Source organism: Leptopilina boulardi, unplaced genomic scaffold (assembly GCF_019393585.1).
Source record: "Leptopilina boulardi isolate dan_hultmark-lab unplaced genomic scaffold, ZJU_Lbou_2.1 LbouV2_273, whole genome shotgun sequence".
Taxonomy (NCBI): Eukaryota; Metazoa; Arthropoda; class Insecta; order Hymenoptera; family Figitidae; genus Leptopilina; species Leptopilina boulardi.
The window spans coordinates 3,783,900-3,806,723 of NW_026137833.1; the positions used below are offsets into that span (position 1 = coordinate 3,783,900).

General features: G+C 28.0%; 1 protein-coding gene across 1 annotated transcript; it reads right to left on the bottom strand.

Moving 5' to 3' along the window:
* Positions 1–20,609: 20,609 nt before the first annotated feature.
* Positions 20,610–22,695, bottom strand: LOC127281537 (uncharacterized). Its single transcript, XM_051305262.1, has one exon. The coding sequence runs from the start codon at positions 22,685–22,687 to the stop codon at positions 22,370–22,372; it is 318 nt and encodes a 105-aa protein (XP_051161219.1). The 5' UTR covers positions 22,688–22,695; the 3' UTR covers positions 20,610–22,369.
* Positions 22,696–22,824: the final 129 nt, after the last annotated feature.

Sequence of the window (22,824 nt, forward strand, 5' to 3'; positions counted from 1 at the left end):
AATCATTGTGTCTTCAAAATCAGTTCTAAACAATCATAAGGAATCTTCGAAAAAATTTCAGAAAAAAAAACAATAAAAGTTTCTGTGATTGTAAAATCTAAGATGAGTAATTTTTTAAATAAACAGTCAAGAGATAGTTTAGTATTAATTTACTTAATATAAATAAAGATATTACATTGTTTCTTAAATAATTATTACAAAAGAATAGAGCTTTAAATATATATATATATATATATATATATATATATATATATATGTATACCAAAGCACTGTAAGAATAAAAGCAGATGCAAATTTTTTATTCCCATTAGGCGATTCTTATCGTTCTCATACTTCTTGGATGACTCTCGCGCAGTTAGTTTAGCATTCTTTATACAGAGAGGAGAATGCGTCTAACCAAGCGGCTATTCTTTATCCTTGGGGAAAAGCAGACCGTGTACAAGAATTTACGTAGCACTTAATCCCACCGTTTAAAGGTCTCGACAATACACATCCCATCATCCCTTTCGCCTCTAATTCACATTCTTACGTACTCAATTTTCTTCATTTTACAACACTTCCTTCCACATAAATACTATTTCTTTATGTTCATAATTTAAGCACTTTTTTCACATGTAATTGTGAAAATTAAGTTTACTATTTATATTTTTTTACTATTTTAAGTGAAAAATGTTAATTAAAAACTGGGGTAAACATAATCTATAATTCTATTGTTTCTTAGGTACTTTTCTTCAGAACGCGACATATATTAAGTAAAAATGTGATTTTACACTTTCTAATTGACTGCACTGTAAACTTGATGGTATCATTTAGGAATGCAACGTTTTGATTCGATATAAAGTATCAAATTGATCCAAATATTTGAATCATTTTTAAGAAATGATCCAGAATATGGGATCATTTTTTGATACCTGAATTGATATCAAAGTATAACTGTCATGGCTGGCATGCTCTTATTGACAAGTTTATTAATTAATTTATTCACTGCACTGAATATTTAGATATTAATAATACTTTTATTATGAATTTTAAGAAAGAGAGAAGCGAAAACTTATAAATTGCGAGCAATTAAATAAGAAAAAATTTATTTCGAAATAAAATGAAATACACTAAACTTTATTTATGTTCATCACATAAGATTTAAGTTATGTTCACAATCACAACACTTGAAAATTTTTAATTATTTTTGTGGTTCAAATAATTATTAATAATTTATTTATTTAACAAAATTTAAGTAATGCACGCTTGTTAAATATTTCTAATGCGTTGTCAATTAATGCAATTAATAATTTCCTATTACACAATATCATAATCGACATATATGACATTTGTAAACAAACAGGGTTGGGAAACAAGAGCCCAAAATATATTCGTCCAAAGCAAATTTTAATCCTACCCAACTCTGCTTTGGACGAACATATTTTGGGCTCTTGTTTCCCAACCCTTTTTGTTTACAAATGTCATATATGTCGATTATGATATTGTGTAATAGGAAATTATTAATTGCATTAATTGACAACGCATTAGAAATATTTAACAAGCGTGCATTACTTAAATTTTGTTAAATAAATAAATTATTAATAATTATTTGAACCACAAAAATAATTAAAAATTTTCAAGTGTTGTGATTGTGAACATAACTTAAATCTTATGTGATAAACATAAATAAAGGTTAGTGTATTTCATTTTATTTCGAAATAAATTTTTTCTTATTTAATTGCTCGCAATTTATAAGTTTTCGCTTCTCTCTTTCTTAAAATTCATAATAAAAGTATTATTAATATCTGAATATTCAGTGCAGTGAATAAATTAATTAATAAACTTGTCAATAAGAGCATGCCAGCCATGACAGTTATACTTTGATACCAATTCAGGTATCAAAAAATGATCCCATATTCTGGATCATTTCTTGAAAATGATTTAAATATTTGGATCAATTTGATACCTTATATCGAATCAAAACGTTGCATGAGTTGATCTTAATTCTTGTATCAATTTGATACACACAAGAAAACTGTGTGAAGAAAGATGAACTGAAAAGTTAAAAGAGAATTGTCAGAAAATTAAAAAGAAAAAAAATTAAGAAAGAGCAAATATAAACAAGGCCGTAGACTGCGGGTTGGGAAAACTAACCTTAAAAAAAGTATAGTCACAACTAACAATGAGTTACCGGCCGAGCATTTTTCGGTCGATAGGCAAATATGATTGGTTCATTTCAATTATTTCCATTAGGGCAGCAAATCAGAATAGGGGCCCCATTCATAAAGCATGTGATGGTTTAGGGGGCAGGGGGGGTTTACAAAATATCACACTACATATTAATCGTAAATGGAAAAAGCATCACAAGGGGGAGGGAAAGAATTTACATCTTAAAATTGAATAATAAAATAAATTCTAAAACACTATTAATTCGTATGATATAAATATATTTTCTATATAATATAAAGAATTTATATTATTACTCTAAAGGAAAGAAAGTTTCGATATATATTTTTTTTTCGAAAGAGTTTATTTGTATGATTCTCGAAAAAATGTCACAATAAAAACGGATGTGGTAAGACCGGGCAAGACAGAATTCGATGAGATGAAGAGAGTTGGGATGAGATTGTGTTCCAGGTAGCGCGTGCGCCAGTCAACTCAATAAACATCTCGAGGAGCCTTCGTAAGCCCTGTGCTGCACTCTGGATTACCACAGCTACTCTTCTTTATTATTTTTTTTTTCTTTTTTTTTGGTTTTGTTTTAAATTCCCAATTATACAGATGTATCTTTATAAGTAAAATATGAAATGAAAAATGAAATATTTTTATCAATATGCCAAAGCGCACTTAAAATTATATTTTCATTTTTTCACTTATAGAAATTGCAATACAGAATTTTTTTTTTACGCAAAATATATTATTGCATTTCAAATAAGAAGCTGTTCTGTTTTTAATTTTTCATTTCTTTTTATACAATATGAAAATATTTATTCGAAATAATAAGAATTTATTTTTATTTCAATAAATTATTTTCTTCTAAGCAAAATAATTTTAATTTAAATTTTCCTTTAAAAAATTTTGAATAATAAATTTTGTTACTAATTTATTCGTCAGACTTTTTTTTTTTTTCTTTTTGTTGTATAAAGAAAGAAAACCAAGTGGAGATGTTGCGGATAATTCGTATATATATACAAAAGGGATTGTTTACAGCATTTTGGGACAGAAAATAGATATGTGTGTTGGTATATACAGTATATAGCCTATCTTTAGAGTAATCTCGTACATCGTATGCGCTCGTTATCATCGACCAAACGACCCTCTCGAGGGACCTACACGCGTTCACATTTTGTGGACGAGATTTATCTCCTATACTTTATACTCTGTACGTTTTACTATTTTACAGAAATTCCTTCGTTGAATTTGAAGAAAAGGATTTTTGTTCCTATATAAGAAATTAGAAATGTGTTTTTAATCCAAAAAATTTGACATCATTTTCTAATAATATAATTTTTCAATTATAAATCAAGTAGATTTCGGCAATAAATCAGAAAAAAAAATTTCTATAGCGGGCTAATTATAATTGTTGTAGCTAAGTTAAACGTTAGATACTTTTCGGTACGTAATCCCTAGTGTAGGTCTTTTAGACCTTGCAAGATATTGACGCTTTTTATCAAGTGGAGATTAGTTTAGCAAATTTAGACGTTTGAATACTTTTCGGAACGTAATCTCTAGTGTAGGTCTTTTAGACCTAAAGGCGTAATAAGGCTTTTTATCAAGTGAAAAGTATTTTAAGATCAAAAAGCAAATATTGCTACATGAAAAATATTACCGCAAACAATTCTAGAATTACTTCACGGTATGAAAATTAGTTATTTACTAAATTCATTTAGTAATATAAATAATGAAAGGCAAATTTTTTATACTGTTTTCTTTTCGTGAACTATTTAATCCGTTTAAAAGTCTACACATACACACACGCAAGGAGATTAAATTTCCGAATGTAATCAGGTTAGCACAGAAAGCGACAATCATCATCCATACAGTGCGATTTTCTCTTGAGTTGAAAAGGTACGCGCTGTAACATATATATACACATATACATACATGTCCTCCTCCTCATTCCTAGCCCCCGTCTTGCCTTCTACGAGGTTTTCCTTCTCGCTCGTTGAATCTAATTACACGGCAAAGACCCAACCACCCTGCCGCCGTGCTTGGCTCTCGTTTCGTTGCCAAGCGACCCGGGAGCCATCTTGGAGGGTTGCAGCCACTAATGGCCTAATGAATTTAATGGAGGCTCCCAACATTGAGAGAGTGAGAGAGAGAGTAGCCCTGGTGTCGTGAAAGGTTGCGTTTGCCCTGAGTCGTGCGGGATAAGAGGGAAAGCAAGAGGTTTTCAAAGAAGAGGAGGAAAAATTTTAGAAAGGGTGGTGAGGTGGGCCAACCAAACTTAAAAGGACGCACGTGATGCTAACTATATATATATATATGAGAGAAAGAGGGATGTGGATGCGAATATATATAGAGAAAATTTTAGCCAAAAAGCTTCATCTAATTTTGCCCCGAAAAAGGCCAAAAGGATGTGTCTTACGAGATAAGTGCGCTGAGAGAAGAGAAAAGGGTTGTTTTGACTTGAGTAGGGTTTTGTCAGCTTTCAAGGTTGCGAGAGTACTTGCACTCAATTTACTTCCCTCGCGAGAAGAAAAGAGACAGAGAGAAAGAAAGAGAGTGAGAGAGAGAGGGGGGGAGAGATGAATAAAACCGGTGGAAGATAAAGGGTAGCTTTGTTCAGTCGGAAAATGAGAATTATTTTATGTAGAAGTGCGCGGATTATAAGAACTTTATCAGTGACAGGAGTTCAAATGTAAATTCCAACGCGGGTGGGAAGACAAATTTATAAGGAATGAGTTAATTGGGATTTAAACTTTCTCCTGGTTGGGCAAATAATTATATAATGCCATTTTAATGATACAGATGCTATACACATGAGTTATATATTATATTCAAAATATAAAAGTTTATTTATTTCTTAGTTGATTGTTATTCTTATCAAAATTTATAATTGGAACTTCTTCTATCTTACACCCAATTGCATAAATATGGTTGCCATTGTCCCCACTCGCCATTTGTTATAATTCTCGTCAACTACCGCACCCTGTTCTAGTGAAAATTTAGTAACTTTTAATTTTAACAATAAAGTCACTAAATTTTTTACTAGAGCAGAATGCGGTTGTTGACGAGAATTATGACAAATGGCGAGTGGGGACAATGTCAACCAACCGCTGTGCTTCTGGTTTGACGACATTTTGAAAAGTCGTGACACTTTTATAATAATTTTATTAGTTTCACATTTACCAAATTTTCATTTACTATCGTTTCATAATTTACATATATTTTTATTTTCTGAGTGAATTTTCTAAATCACCGATGTAAAAAAAAGTATTGTAGAATAGCCTTAAAAAAATTTCACTAAGTGGATTATTGTGCGTTGGCCTTAAGAGATCCTTTGCGCTTAGGTTCATCTTGACTACCCAACCTTGTCGACTGATACTTCATATCGTCTCTTGTCTTCTTGTTTATGTCACATACAAAGGAAATAAATAAATACCGAGAATCGAAAAGAGTGAGCAAAACGCTTTATGCAACTATGTTACAAAAGAAAATCATAATTCCCATAATTCTATACAAACCTAGTCTTTAACTTTAATAATTTCACTTCCTTAACATCAGTTTCTATAATGTTTCTGTTGGAGATACAACGATATTTATAAACATTTAAGGTTTTAAGTAAAATTCATGTGGAAAGGGAAAACCAGGTACTTGAGGTACATATACCTGAGTGCAATTCCGGGTTGAAGGATTTTGACAGTCGTGCTATTATAGTACTACGGATAGCATTAAAGTTTTTGTACGGATCACTGAAAGAATTCAGTAAAGAATCTACATTAAAGTCCATTCTATGTTTATCAAATTAACATTATAATTGTTCAATAAAGTCTTAATTTACTTGTTATAATTTCCTATCTTTTATCTTATACGCAAGTTTGGGGCGAGAAACAAAATGTCCTCTTGTGGCAAGCTTGCAGGGCAACGTTGGCGCAAGCTTGCTGCAAGTTTGCAAAATTTAATACAATGTGCAGTTGTAAACGGAAGCTCCTACGGCTGCGCAATAAATTTTTTAACCTCCAAAGCAAGGTAACCTTTATGTTTATTTACTAACAAATTGTTTGAAAAAAAATTCTTTAGTATTATACAAGCTTCTTGCAAGTTTGCTTAACTATCTTGCCACAAGAAGACATTAAGTTGCTTGCACCAAACTTGCTACATGTTTACACTGCAATCTTGCACGGCAAGCTTCTTATAAGTTTGCTGCAAGTTTTCGTGTTGATTGGGCTTAAACAAAAAAATAAACGTATTTGATATACTTATCTAATCAACTAAAATATATTAATTAATTAAATAAAAAACTAATAATGAATATTATTTACGGGAAACTCATTTTACTCTATAATATAAGTTTTTACCATGTTCGAATTAATTATATCTTTTTGACTTTTTAAAACATTGTGACATAACCTTAAAATTTGACATTTTACGAACATAAGTATTTAAAAATTTCTTTAACAATCTAAATAAGTTATGTAAAAAATTGTTCTATTAAAAAATAACGTGAAATAAGTAAAGTCTTTTTTAAATTTTAATATTTCATCTACTTTTACATTAAAAATGGCACCTATAAATAGATTCTGTAATCCGTTATTAAAAGAAAAACATAAATCAATTTACAAAGGTATTAAATGTGTTACAAAGGATTAAGTTTTCTAAAGTTGGTCAAGAATTGAAAATTAAAAAAATCAACTTTAGGAAACTCACATATAGGGTCCTTTTTATTGTCGTTCGTATCTGTATACATTGAAAAACAATGTAAAAAAATTGTAATTCACTATCCTTTTCGAATTAAGTTAGCTCAAAACACATTTTAAAATTACGGAATTCATCATAAATAAATAAAGATAAAATAATAAATTTTTAAAAATAATTTTATTGATTTTAACTGATACTTCTTCTTCTCTACTCTCTACTAGAATAAACTTTTTAAAACGTTGAGAACATTATTTATTTTACAAATAAACAATTAATTTTGCAATAACAATTAGTAATTTTTAACAATAATTTTTTTTTATTTTTAAAATTAAAACTATAGTATTTATGCTTCACAAAAATATAAGGTTCATTAAAATCCGTTCATTCTATTCCAAGATATGAATTATTTTATTTAAACGTTGTAAAAAAAACTTCAATTGTTTATAACTAAGAGAATTTTAATTTTTTTTTTGACAAATCCTTCAAACTGTTTAATAAGCTCATAATCACGTTTGCATTTCACATATTGTCGATTAAAAACAGTAAATTTTGAAAATTTGCTGATATATACACTTCAGGAATTTTTACCCTATATTGCATCGAAACGCGTCATTCTTTTAACGTAAAATATACAGAAGCGAATAGGCCAAATAGTACTTTGAGATATTTTATTTAATTAATACATGGCTTCATAAATTTATCAACTAATATTAAATAAAATAAGAAGTGTTGAAAATGAGACGTAATTCCAATTCGAGATTGTAATTCTATATACTTGTCGCGAAGGCAGCGCTCCTAATGTTCACTATTAGTAATACTAAACGTCGTACTACGTCAAGTGTAGCTTCTATTTCATCGAATATTTTTCTAAGTGTCAAAAGAGAATTAACGACATAATAAATCTAACAATTAAAAATACAATAGATCTATTTTTAACAAAATCCATTGTGGATATTTATAATCTATATAAAAAGGGAAGAATTTTAAAAAAAAATTAAAGTTTATCTTTCTCTGATATATACAGGAAGTTACCAAAAATAATGCATAGTTATTTGGATATTTTTTTTCAAAATCTGTTTTTCCAGCATCGCAAGAGAGAGAGATAGAGAGAATAAGAGAAAGTTGTTCTTGATGAGATTTATTTTCGTTTCGAAAGAATGAATGAATATAATCCCCCGTGGATGGGTAATTTTTTCAATGGGTATATATATATATATACATACATACCGCACACTCTCCACTCGTATGTATATATATTGGACATAGAAAAAGAGCGAGCACATGAATATCTTGTGGGGTTTTTCGGGGGTGGCGAGTAAAGGGGATTCTTAAAATACTCCACGAGCTTCTAAATCATGAAGGCTTAGCCACCGTCGCGCGAGCAGGGATTACCTACCTTACTTCAAAGTGCCTTGCAGGTGCAGCCTCTCTGTTTTGAGTCTTCTCTGACAGAACGTTGAATCATGTGTCAGTTGCAGCAGAAACAAAGTTAGATTCTCGTTAATGTAAAATAATCGCAAAAAAAAGAGAGAAGAATCTCTTTCTTTTAGGACAATTTTTTATCAAATATTATTTCCCTCTTTTGCAAACTATGGAAATATTTGTTCTTCCAAAAAAAAAAAAAAAAAATGTTGTCTCGCAGTTTATTTTTAATCTATAAATAGATCTAAAGAACTACAAAAGGCTCTAACTGCAACACGTTAGTATGATTTTGTCATATATATATACGCTTTGAGGGCGGAGCAGAAACATTCAGGATGAGAAAATCGCACGACGATGTATTATGTAGTACCTTTCTTGATCCTTGTATGCATCTATGCATAGAAACTGGGGAGCAAGTTTATGGAAACAACTATAACAGCACGTACCAACGACCCAAACACTGTTAATGCATTCTCCATTCTTTTACTTTCAAATATATATATATATATATATATATATATATATATATATATATATATATATATATATATATGTATATAGCTATATCTCAGCAAAAGATGAGCGTAATTTTGATTCAAATTCCAAAGTCATTTTCTATATACTCTCTAAATTTGAATCGGTGAGATTTTACTGATAAAACACACTGACAATGAGAGAACAAAGTAGTTGAGGTAACTAATGAAATGGTTACGAATACCATTTCGGTTAGTAAACTATACTGCTGCTAATTCGATAGTCGGGGATACCATTTATAATAGTAAAAAGATAAATAGTTACCGTTACCATCACATAAAATTTAAAGGCATTAAAATAAGTTGCAACGCTTATTATTTTAATCCAATTTTGCTTATTTTAATACCAAAATGGATTAAAATAATAAGCGTTGCAGCTTATTTTAATGCCTTTTAATTTTCTGTGATTTTATTAGTAAGGGGAACTTACTTTAGTTAGCAACAACTACTAATAAATATTGTAACAGATAACATTTAGTTACTTAACCTTACTAATCAAATAGGTAATTCGATATAATAAAATACAGCCGTAAATATTTATTTAATATTATTCACATTCAAAAAAATATGTTTATTATAAGGTTAATATAACTTTCTTGCTGCACCAAGTAGGATATAAATCTTATATTAAACAAATCTTATATTTAAACAGTCAAATCTGCATTACCACACTGAAAAAAATTTACTTCGCATTAATGACTATTAACCATAGCAACTTTAAATCTAGTCAGCATAACCGCAAGCATCCTAGTCAATTCAGTTATGTAACTTGGTTAATATTGTCAAAGTCGATTTAGTAGATGAATTGACCCCTTGTTTCCTAGTTATATTAACTAATGTGCTTGGTTAATATCGCATGTATCTATAGTCAATTTTGCTAAAGTTTAATTAGTCAAAGTGATTCTAGCCAATGTAACTAAGATACCTGGTTATTCTGATAAGCTTCCCCATAATCATTCCGACTAATTGTCGAAATCAACTTTGACCAAGATATCTTTGACTAATACAACTGACAGCTGACAACAGTACGTAAATAATCAGAACTGGGAAATTACAACTCAACTTGCACGAAAGCAGAGTTGGGTAGTAACTGAATTTTTTGTGCATATTAGGCTCTGTCACTTGTGACGTCAGAGTCGATTCTAGGTGTGACGTCAGAAGCCTGCAGGACAACAAACAGACGACACAATGTTATTCTTATGGGGATGAAAATTAGTTTCCACTTTCATCAATTTTATTCATACTTTAAACATGGAAAACGCTTGTTGACATCTAATAAAATTAAAATGTGTGTTGATAATTAATTTTCTTATAAATTTGATTCAATTGCATTGATAGACCTAGATACACCTAGAATCGACTCTGATGTCACAAGTGACAGAGCTTAATATGCACAAAAAATTCAGTTACTACCCAACTCTGCTTTCGTGCAACAATACAGACGTTGAGTTGTAATTTCCCAGTTCTGATTATTTACGCACTGTCGTCAGCTGTCAGTTATATTAGTCAAAGATATTTTTATTAATAGACAATAATTATAGGCAAAATATTTCCACGTGCAATTAGTTATTTATATAAAATTTGTGGATTTAATAAGTTAAGCGTAAAATTACTAATATTATTATTAAAATTAGACAGTTTACTCAAATATGACATCCATTTTTCTAGTAATATTTTAGTAACATTTTTATCCATCACAAATTTATCCTTTACCCTGTATCCTAACGACTTTTATGCCCTATCTTTACAACTTTTTACCCACCTTTTTTTCTGTGTAAATATGTAGTTAAAGTACAACTACAGGTCGGTAGTAAAATTAACTTTCTTAAGGTATAGTAAAAACAAGTGGAATTGTAGTCAACTCAAAATTTGAAGAGTAGTAAATCCAACTACTATTCACCAGTTATATGAAATGTAGTAAAAGGAATTATTTTCTTTAATTTTTGAGTAGTAGATTTTTTATTAATTTCTATGATTTTATAGGCTTCAATTAAATGCTTGTTGTAGAATTAACAAGTCGTCTGTAATTAAAACTGCTACTTTAAGTAGTAGATTTTTACTATTTTAATTAATTCGATAAACTTAAAGAAGATTTTTTGATGTAGAATTTACAAATCGTTTCCAGTTAAAACTACTACTTTAAGTAGTAGATTTTACCACTCAAAGTGGTACAATAGGCTTTAAGAACATTTTTGTTGTAGAATTAACAAATCCTTTGTGATTAAAACTACTACTTTAAGTAGTAATTTTTTACTATTTTAATTAATTCAATAAGCTTAAAAAACGTTTTTGATGTAAAATTTACAAATCGTTTCCAATTAAAACTACTACTTTCAGTAGTAGCTTTTACTACTTAAAGTGGTTCAATAGGCTTTAAGAACATTTATGTCGTAGAATTAAAAAATCCTTTGCAATTAAAACTATCACTTTAAGTAGTAGATTTTACTGCACTATGCAATTAAACAACTTATAATATAATTAAAAGATGAAAAATTTACAAGTCAAAACTTAAAAAGGATAGTTATAGCAACTAATAAAAGTATTAAAAATGACTACTTTAAATAGTTAAATTACCAATTGGACAAGCAGAAAGTAGTCTTCGAGTAGTTTGCAGACTGTCGTAGCGAGCGTGCGTGGTTAGTCGGTTAAGGTATCGGATTGCGAGCGTTAGGGTCGAGGGTTTAATTCCTGTCGGTTAGAAATTTTCTCTGTTAGGTACATAATCGTTAGGGCATAAAATAAGCGTCAGTATAGGAGAGAGGATGAAAAAGTCAATTCTACTGATAATAAACAATTAGAAATAAAAAATAATTTTATTTTCCTATTTTAAGTAGTAAAATCTACTACTTACATCTTGAGTTGTTTTAACATTTTTAAATTGAGTTAATACAATCACAAAATGTCATTCTACAAATTACATTTTTAATTGGTTTAACTATGTATTTTTATATATAGTTAATAGAACCGTTTAAATTCAGTTGAGGACCTATTGTACTACTCAGAGTAGTTAAAAAGTAGTAAAACCTACTAGTTTTTTTTCAGTGAAAAAATTCAAAATTTATCCCGTTTTTAGAAAATCAAAAATATTGTTAACTTTTTTTTTAAATAATAATAATAATAATAATAATAATAATAATAAAAATAATAATGTTAATTGATATATCCTGTTACTTTTTAATGAATTATAATTTTTGATGATGAGAATTTGATTGTTTTTTGGTGAATTTAAAATAAAATTTTAACTGCATGAAGAATTGGCACTTAATTGATTACATTGTGTGTAACATTGTTGGCCTTTGTGAGAATGAGTATGAGAGGGACCATACTGAACTTTATCCCCGTGTGCATAGTAAAACGCGCAACCAAGCTTGGCACTCTCGTTGATTGCCATTTGCATAGACAATCGGCCTACCCAAATGGAGCAATGAACATTGGCTTTATATAACGTGCGCTTATCACCAGAAACCTCCTCTAGTAGGGTCCAACCTGATACGAATATTTATGCATGTCATGCAGCACGTACACTATAAATCCTTTTTCAAACTTTGAGCCCTAGACAAAAAGAAGCAAAAAAAAAAAAAAAAAAAAAAACTTCAAAAAGTTACTCTTTTGACGTGTTTCATTTTTTTTTACTTTTAAAATTATTTACATATTTGGTAACTTTTTTTTTTTATTTGTATAGGTACTTTTTTTATTTTTTATATTCTATATTTCAATGATTTCTCATTTGCTATTTTATCACTCTAAATTTGAATTAGTTAAAAATAACTAGTTAGTAAAATCTTGGCTGAGTTTTTCCTTTATCAATATTAATAAAAAGGTAACTAAATTTCTGTAGATAAATAACTGAAAAAATAGTTAAATTTTACTAATTGAATTTGTTAATGTTTGTTAGTTTGTTACCAAAAATTTTTGTTATTTTAACATAACATAACAGTGAATTTAACTAAAAGATTCGTATAGAAATATTATACTATTTGAGTTAGTAGGTAACTGAGATTTTTTTTTTTGCAATCAAATTAATATTATTTTTAACTAATTCAAAAAATGAGAGAGCATTGTTCTTAGAATACATTACAAGTAAAAAAATTTGTATTCTATAGAAATTGATATATAAATAAGAAAATTGTTAATTTATTTCAATTATACACTTAATATATTTGTCATGTATGTTCAGAAAGTTTTTGTTCCATTTTCCCAGCTTTAGGCACTATTTTCAACACTGACATAATTAGAGATAAGGTTTGAAAGATAGGAGATATATCTTTATTACCCCGTTGCTCGAGGTGATGTTAATTGTCATTTTATCTTTCTCGTAGACATTTATATTTTGAACAAGTAATCCTGGCAAATTTTCCAAGCAACTCGATGTTTTTTTTTTTTTTTGAAAAAAAAATAATGGAAACCATAAATGTATACTGATGTTGCGGATAATAACAAGAATTTTTATTTGCTCGAATTTTCATTTAACATAAATAATAGGCATTTTAAAAAATTTTTATTCGGTAGAATTTCATTGCATAGAATTTTCATTTTATTCTATTTCAGATGAATTTTCATTTATCCGAAATTGCAAATGGCCGAACGAACAATCGACATAAAGATTTCGGCGCGATTTTTAAAATCAACCAATCACAATTTTATGGATAATTTTTGATTGGTTGATTTTAAAAATCGTGCCAAAATCGATTGTTTGTTCGGACATTTGCAATTTCGGACAAATGAAAATTCTATTAATTAGAAATTTTGTTAAATGTTTTTTCGGTTAAGTAAATTATTCATGTAGTATATGAAAAATCGGTTATATGGAAATTATATGAAATAATAATTCGAACAAATGAAAATTCATCTGAAAGAATAAAATGAAAATTCTATGCAATAAAATTCTACCGAATAAAAATTCTTTAAAATGCCTTTTACGTTAAATGAAAATTCGAGCAAATAAAAATTTGAAAAAATTAAAATTCTGTGAAGTTAATTTTCAATTAGAGATAAAAATTCTGTAATGGGTTATAGTCCACTGACTTTCGTCTAATAGTGGTTGCGACCAAATTTTAAAAAAATCTAGTTTTAATATATGTGAAACTCGATGATTCCCTGAGTTCATTAACCATAATATTATGGTAAAAATTTTATTCCCTTTAAAAATATTAAATATCAAAAGTAGGTGGTTCACAATGTGATTTTGTAACCTTAAATTTTTCAATTTTTTTAAAAACGCTATTATTAAAAAACTATTAAAAATTAGATGTTGGAATTCACCAAAAACATAAATCACTTTATTCTGCACAGAGGAACGAAAGAATTATTGCAAAAATTTATTATTTTTCGAAGATATACGATTTTAAAAAAAATTTTATTTAAATATTCTCAAGATTTTTATTTACTTATAAGTTTTTTGGCGGTGCTCCGAAAAAATTGAGGTTTTGCACAAAGATTTTTTATAATATTCTTTACCTTCTATTAAAATCTTACGAAGGTGTTTTGCTTCTTTTTGGAGATATTAATTTTCAAAATTTTTTATTTAAAAAGGTTAATTAAAAGACTTGAAGTTAACTAACCAAATTCAAACTGCTCTATTTTTTATAAAAATATATTAAAATGTAGCGATTTGAAATTGGTCAGTTAACTTCAAGTCTTTTAATTAACCTTTTTAAATAAAAAATTTTGAAAATTAATATCTCCAAAACGAAGCAAAACACCTTCGTAAGATTTTAATAGAAGGTAAAGAATATTATTAAAAATCTATGTGCAAAACCTCAATTTTTTCGGAGCACCGACAAAAAAGTTATAAGTAAATAAAAATCTTGAGAATATTTAAATAAAATTTTTTTTAAAATCGTATATCATCGAAAAATAATAAATTTTTGCAATAATTCTTTCGTTCCTCTGTGCAGAATAAAGTGATTTATGTTTTTGGTGAGTTCCAACATCTAATTTTTAATAGTTTTTTAATAATAGCGTTTTTAAAAAAATTGAAAAATTTAAGGTTACAAAATCACATTGTGAACCTCCTACTTTTGATATTTAATATTTTTAAAGGGAATAAAATTTTTACCATAATATTATGGTTAATGAACTCAGGAAATCATCGAGTTTCACATATATTAAAACTAGATTTTTTTAAAATTTGGTCGCAACCACTATTAGACGAAAGTCAGTGGACTGACCCAATATATAGAAAATCGTTTTGATGAAAATTTTGCAAAATGCTAATTAGAACAAATAAAAATTCGGCTCAAAAATAATTATGACTGCTATATGCGTTTTTGAGGTCACTGAAACCGAATCTGATGTCAGTTTAACTTCATCACGTCAGGTATTTGACATAACCTTAAAAAAAACCTCAAAATTCGTCCTCAAAGTTTTAAAATCAAGAATAATTTGGATTTAGTCTGACGTGATATGGGGTTAAATAGACTTCAGATTTGGCTTCAGCTACCCCAAAAAAATATAATCTACACATGGTAAAACTTAAAAATCCAAATTATTCTTGATTTTAAAACTTTGAGGACGAATTTTGAGGTTTTTTTAAGGTTATGTCAAATACCTCACGTGGTGGAGTTAAAGTTAAACTAACTTCAGATTCGGTTACAGTGACCCCAAAAACATAAAGTAATTATGCGATTATTACCTCGAGCTTAGAATAATAATTTTTTTGTGTGCCTGTTTCTTTTATTTTTACTTTTAAAAATTGAATAATTTACTTTTAAATAATAAAATTACAGATGTGTAGAAAATAAATGAATTTGGTTTCAGAAAATATATTATATAGACTCAAAATAAGTTTGCTTTTTAAAGGGTTTGAAAGTTGATTAAAGAATATTGTTTATTTGTTTGTTGTTTTAAGAATTACTATATTGGAAAAGAAAGGTGTCGATCGTGAGAGTCTCTTGAGTCTTTTCTCTGCTGCTTTCCTTCCTTCCTTCCATATAAACGATGATCTTCTGACTTTCCCATTTCCTGACTTCTCTTTCCGTTCTGCAACCCCAAAGATTATTTTCTCTTGCCTCAAATCACGTTCGTATAGCAACTGTCTCGCCGTAAATCACTTTTCCAGTGTTTCTGGATTTGAAATTTCTGTGATGTGTACGTATATATATAAATAAAATGTCATCCGGATATTGTTATTTTCATCAATAATTTAAACTAGAAAAGCATCATATTACTTTTCGAAGTAATAATTAAAAACGTAAACGCAAAAGTTGTTTAAAAATTTAATTTTGTTTATATAAAGAGTATAATAAATGAAAATAAATAATAAAATGTTTATTTAATACGAAACGCATGAATAATGCCTAAAATTAATTTGTTAGAATTTTTATTTATGATAGAATTTCGTTAGATAGAATTTTCTTTTATACGAATTTTAATTTATTTGAATATATTATTTGGATAGAATTTACATATAACCGATTTTTCATATTAGATAAATTTTTATTTAACCGTAAATTCATTTAACAGAAATTCTATTTGATCGAATTTTCCTTTTGACAGAACTTTCATTTGTTCGAATTAACTTCCATCAAAAACAATTGGACGCCAATTTTTAAAATTAACCAATCAGAAATTACCCAGAAAATAATAATTGGTTATATACACTTTTAAAATTCGCGCCACAAAGGTTTCTGACGGAAGTTAATTTGAATCAATGAAAGTTAACTGTCAAATGGAAATTCTGTTAACCCTTTGTGACACAGTGGTAACCCAGATTACCACCTATTTTATTTACAACTTTTCTTACTGTATTTTAAGTTTTTTAAGTAATATTCATTAATTTTTTTTAAAGTGAATGAGAACATATTATTCAATGAAACGAAAATAAAAGTAACAATATTTACGCATAATTATAAACAATTATAAATAAATAATTGTCAAAAAACTCATTATTTTGGAAAAAAATTCATTACCGAAAATTTAGGTACAAAAGGGAACCGATATTTTGTACACGGAGGTTTTTGGGGTCGCTGATTACGAATCTGAAGTCTGTTTTTAAAAATTCAAAATGGCGGATCCAATATGGCGGACAATTTTTTAAAACTTGCTTGGACTCACTTGAAACTCGTTACTCGGGAGTTTTTGGTGTCGCTGATTACGATTCTGAAGTCAATTTTTAAAAATTCAAAATGGCGGATCTAATATGGCGGCCGACTTTTTCAAAACTTAATGCAATTCGCTTGAAATTTGTTACTCGGGGGTTTTTGGGGTCGCTGATTACGAATTTGAAATCAGTGTTTGAAAATTCAAAATGGCGGACGACTTTTTGAAAATCTAATCCAATTCGTTTGAAACTTGCTAATCGGGGGGTTTTTGGGGTCTTTAATTACGAATCTGAAGTCAGTTTTTGAAAATTTTAAATGGCGGATCCAATATGTCGACCGCAAATTTTAAAAATCCACGAAATTTGCTTAAAACTTGTTACTCGGGGGTTTTCGGGTCGCTGATTACGAATCCAATGTTAGCTTTTTAAAATTCAAAATGTGGATCCAATATGTGCTCATTGTAGTACAAAAGCTGACCAAAAGCGAACGTCCTGGATTTGTAAAACTTGCAACGTTCCACTCTGCCTATTGCCAGCAAGAAATTGTTTCGACGCTTATCACAACTAAAAATGGAATTTTACTTACGATCCGCCATTTCCAATTTTAAAAAACAAACTTGATATTTGTAATCAGCAACTATAACAATCAGCCTTTTTCAAGGCTACCAAATTATCTCGAAAAACCTCGAGTAACAAGTTTGAAGCGAATTGCATTAGATTTTAAAAATCGTACGCCATATTGAATCCGCCATTTTGAATTTTTAAAAACTGACTTTAGATTCGTAATCAGCGACCCCAAAAACCCTTATAGGTGTGATCATCTGTATTTTTGAATGGAATGAAAAATGTGTGCCGCAAAGGGTTAAATAAATTTTCGGTTAAATTTATTATATTATTTATTATATAAATAATATATTTCTATATTATTTTTTATGGAATATAAATAAAAAATGATGTATTATATAATGAATTGAACAGAAATTTGGAAAGAATCATTTAAAGAAGTATAAATCAAAATTAATATATACCCATAAACATATCTTCATTAATTTTCCCACCCTCCTATATACATATATATATATATTGTTTCTTCCAATTCCGCAACCAAACGTTCTTATATTGGAATTATATCAAAAGCGATCGAGTTGGTTATTCATAAGGTTGAATATACATGTAATGAGAAACATACGGAAGGTAATATCTCATAATACGTTGAACATTAATGTACGACGATACTATAATATCCGTTTAGTTTAGTTTAGCGTGCGAGGGTCGCGAAACTCTGGCAGCCCCACTTTCATGGTACGTGGGGTGCATAATTTATAGTCTTTTCCCCCCTTTATATATGTATATATATATATGTCCTTGTGATACATTATACGGAACTAGAAAAGATGTGAAATTCCAAAGGATATCGTCCTGAAACTCACCAAATTGCAACTTCTATTTATATAAAGACACTATACTTTAGTCTCGATTTTCTGTAGAAAATCTAAACTAAATTATTATATATATATATATATATATATATATATGAGGTATTTAATATAAGCAGAAAACGGGGGAAATGTCTCGGATTTTTTTTTCAAAATTTGGTAAATATTTTGATGGTACTGATGCTATAAATGAATGTACAAATTTTGAATTTGAAATTTTTAATATTTTTGCAATTTACAATAAAAAATTTAAGTTTTTTTTTTTTTCTTTGACTTGTTTTCGTATTTTATTCAAAATAAAATTTTCTTTAAAAATAAATTAAATTAAATTAAATTTTTTAAAAATTTGTGCATTAAATGAAAAAAGAAAAATTAAAATGAAAAAAATTCTAACATTATATAGGGTCAAAGAAACATTTATTTGCATTAAATAAAAAAATTTTTTTGAAACGAAGAGAATTTTTTTTTTGTTTCAAAAATATTTTCTTTGAAACAAATAAACATTATTCTTCTTAAAAACCGGTACCTAAGATACCGTGTCTGAAAAAACTGTTTATAAATCAATTTTCACTGTTTTTTTTTAATTTATAATAGAAAAAAGAACGCTGAATACAAATTGGAAGTCAGTTTTTCAAAATTCAAAATGGCGGATTCAATATGGAGGACGAATTTTTCAAATTATTAAATTTATTTCAAACTCGTTACTCAGAGATTATCAAGTAGTATAGTTTTAAATTCTCAAATTTTTCGGTTATATTCACCGCTAGACCTTCAATTTCAAAATTGTATGTCCCCTTTAATATATGTAATTTAAATTTTATGGTTAATTTATGGTTAATTTTATGGTTTATGGTTTGTTTCCTTATCTAATAGTCTAATATTTTATTCATAACCTAACATTTTTTTTACAAGTGACGTTTGTTTTATTATACCTTTAACCAAATTTTGAAGTCATATGCTTCTCTCTTGATCTGGCTCAAATTTTTCAGGTTATGATCACCTCCCGTTCTGCGACCTTGAATTTTTAGGTTATGTTCTTCTCTTAATCTTGATATTTGACCTTGAATTTTGAGGTTATGTTCAAAAATTATTTAAAAACATGCAAAATAAGAAATAAAAATTTTACTAAAATTTTTTTTTTTATAAAATTATTATTGTGATTATTAATAATACGAATTATAATAATTATAATGTAATAATAATAATTTATTATTATACAAGAATCATAGCTTTTAAAAAACCAAAAAATGAAGATTTTTTTAAATAAAAAAATAAAAGATGACCTTAATAACACAAGATATTTTGGAATATATTGATAATATCCCGCAGATATCCTAGGGATGTCCTATGAATATCAAATGGATCTCTTAAGGATATCCAAAAAATCGGCGGTTTGGATATCCTTTGGATATCCACAGGATATCTTCTGGATATCTCTATAGACTTTCATAAATTTCCTCCAGATATCCCATAGATATCGTTAGGATATCCCACAGATATCATCAGGATATCCCATAGATATCGTCAGGATATCCCACAGATATCATCAGGATATCCCATAGATATCGTCAGGATATCCCACAGATATTTTCAGGATATTCTCAGTATATCTTCTGGATGTCAAGAAGATATTCTCAGAATACTGTTTTTAAAGTCATTATTAGACTACGTGTGAGAATATTCTGTGAATTAAATTTTATACAAATAAAATAAAATGCAACTTGTTTTTCGAGAAAGTTGTTTAATTTGAAAAATTATTAACTAATTTTTTTCTCATTCGTGATTCATTCCTTTATTCATATGCTTAATATTGTCAGAAAATAAATTGGCTTTAAACAATATAAATTCTTCCCCGCAAATAACGAATAACTATTAATATTAATTATACATTAAGTGGATGAGTTTATTTAAAAACTTTGAAAAATGCGTTTTAAATCTTCATTTAAAATAAATTAGAAGCTCATAAGATTTTTCTTTTTATTATATTATTATTCATTATATTAGCTTAACAATTTTAACCTTTAAAAATATATGTTGAGATATTAAATATCCCGTGAATATCCTAAGAATATCCCACGGACATCCTGAGGATATCCCATGGATATCCTGCGATATAATATCCAATAGATATTTTGTGTATGTCTTAGGGGATATCCTGTGGATATCCTATGGATGTCCTGTTGATGTCCCACAGACCAGCGGTTTGGATATCCCAAGATATCCTGGGGACCATTCTAGGATATCGTCCATTGATATGGATATCCTAGGGATATCCTTTTGTTATGAGGGGAGTGTTTTTTTGTAAATTAAATTCATAAATATATCAGTCGTAATCGATTTTTATTTTTCATTAGATCGCACATACTAGAATTATATTCATACAGTTCTTTTTACATAGCTTCGTCGAAAAATGATACTTGGATATACATACAAATATATCCAAGAACAAAAAAAGTACCGCTGATATCGTCGCTGCTATTTCAAGGGTTACAATATATTATATATTTATATTATTTTATATATATATAACTATTTATTGATATTGATATTATAATATATATATATATATTTATTTATTTATTTATAAGATATTTCTAACCAATATTATAATGTAATTTCCTGTACAATCATTTTCCATCATTTGATTAATGATGCAATTTTTCTTATTTATATATATACTGAAAACTTAACTCTAAGATGTTTTTTCCTTTTTTTTTTTTTTTTTATTTTGTTTTGGTATTTGCTGTGAATATATTTAACATTATTATTATTAATGTTAAAAATTTAACAATTTAGTATACATTCATCGAATCGCATAAAATTACTGTCTACTATACAAGTATCTACAGGATTTCGCGAAAGATCTTTACAAGCCCATAATACAACGCGCGGTTATGTCGTTTATTATATATATATATATTTATATAATAAATTTCCTGATATATTTCGGTTTATTATTATTATTATAAATAATCTAATAAAGATTAAATTTGCATTACGAGAAATTCATATGAGTTTTTTTTTTTTTGCTTTAGGGGGCAAAATTTATCAAAAAATTTTACACCTGATTTTTCATGAGTTTTCAAACCCAATCATCACAGTCACAGTTAATATAATAATAATATTAATAATAATAATAATAATGATAATACATAATAATAATATTAATAATAATAATAGTAATAATGATAATAATAATAAAAATAATAATAATAATAAATATAATAATAATAATAATAGTAGTAGTAGTAGTCGTACACATCTTTTAATGAAAAATCTGTATATAACAAGGTTTTGGATGATTAGGTATTATCAAAATTTAAAATAAAATTTTAAATAGAAATATTGCATTTTTGAAAATTTTTTCACAGAGTATTTTATATTATATTTTCGAAGACAAATTTCCAAATTGAGAATTTACACTTGATTTTGATTCCCTTATATATAATTAATATCCGTCTGTGTACGGATTATATTATAATTCGGCTTATAGAATTTTTACCCTAAATCAGAGGGAAAAATCGTTTGTTTTTTTATAAATAAGATATTTTTATCTTTTCTGTTTTTTTTTTTAAGGATGCTTAGCCCATTAACATAACCTCAAACTAAAAAGTTGTTTTAAACTACAAAAAGAAAACTATAAATAAAATTAATTTTTTTCCAATTTTGGAAAAATTCAGTTATACAATTTTGAAAATAAATTATTTTGATCAAAAATTTTGTCGTTAAATAATAATTATTTCACTTCTTTTTTTATTTAAGTGAAATCAATTTTAAATATATTTTTAGTTTATGTTAAAAACTACTTGTTTGAGGTTATGTTAGTGGGTCGAATCTCCTTAAATTTAATCTCGATCGAATAACTGGAATAGTGAACCTCAAAAATGTATACTTAAAAACTTGTTTTACTTTAATTTTAAAACTAAAAAAAAAACCACTGTTGTAGAAAACACGATTTTGCATAACATCTGAAAATTCAGTTCAGCAAAATTTTTTTTTTCCTGTCGATATTTAAATTCATATGTGGGTTGTCAAAAAAAGCTATACTTCTGAATACTATTATTTTTTTGCACAAATATATATATATATAGTCAATTTCATTGACTTCGATTTTCGTCTTTGGGAAATGTCAACGATTGTGTTCCAGCGGCAATAGAATTTGATCCCCAATCAAATATTGGTAAATAACCAGTTGTTGTGGAATGTTGCCAATAGCCAGCAAAACCACCACCAGTATAGGCACCAGTACCACCAACTCCAATACCGAGACCAACTCCGATTCCAGTTCCGGGATTTGTTGATGACACTGATGATACCGTTTCCGTTGCTAAATCAAGACGACCGTCTTCTTCCATTTTATGATCCGTCGTGGTGCCTTCCTCATCATAAACAAGATAATGTTGAGGTGACGCCATTGATGATGGCGTTGACGATAAGGCAGGCGATGCGACGGATCGAGGCCTGTGTCACTCATTCTCACGAAGTTGATCCTCATTTTGTGTGGTACCACCACCACCGACTACTTGACTATTACTGTTATTGTTATTACTAT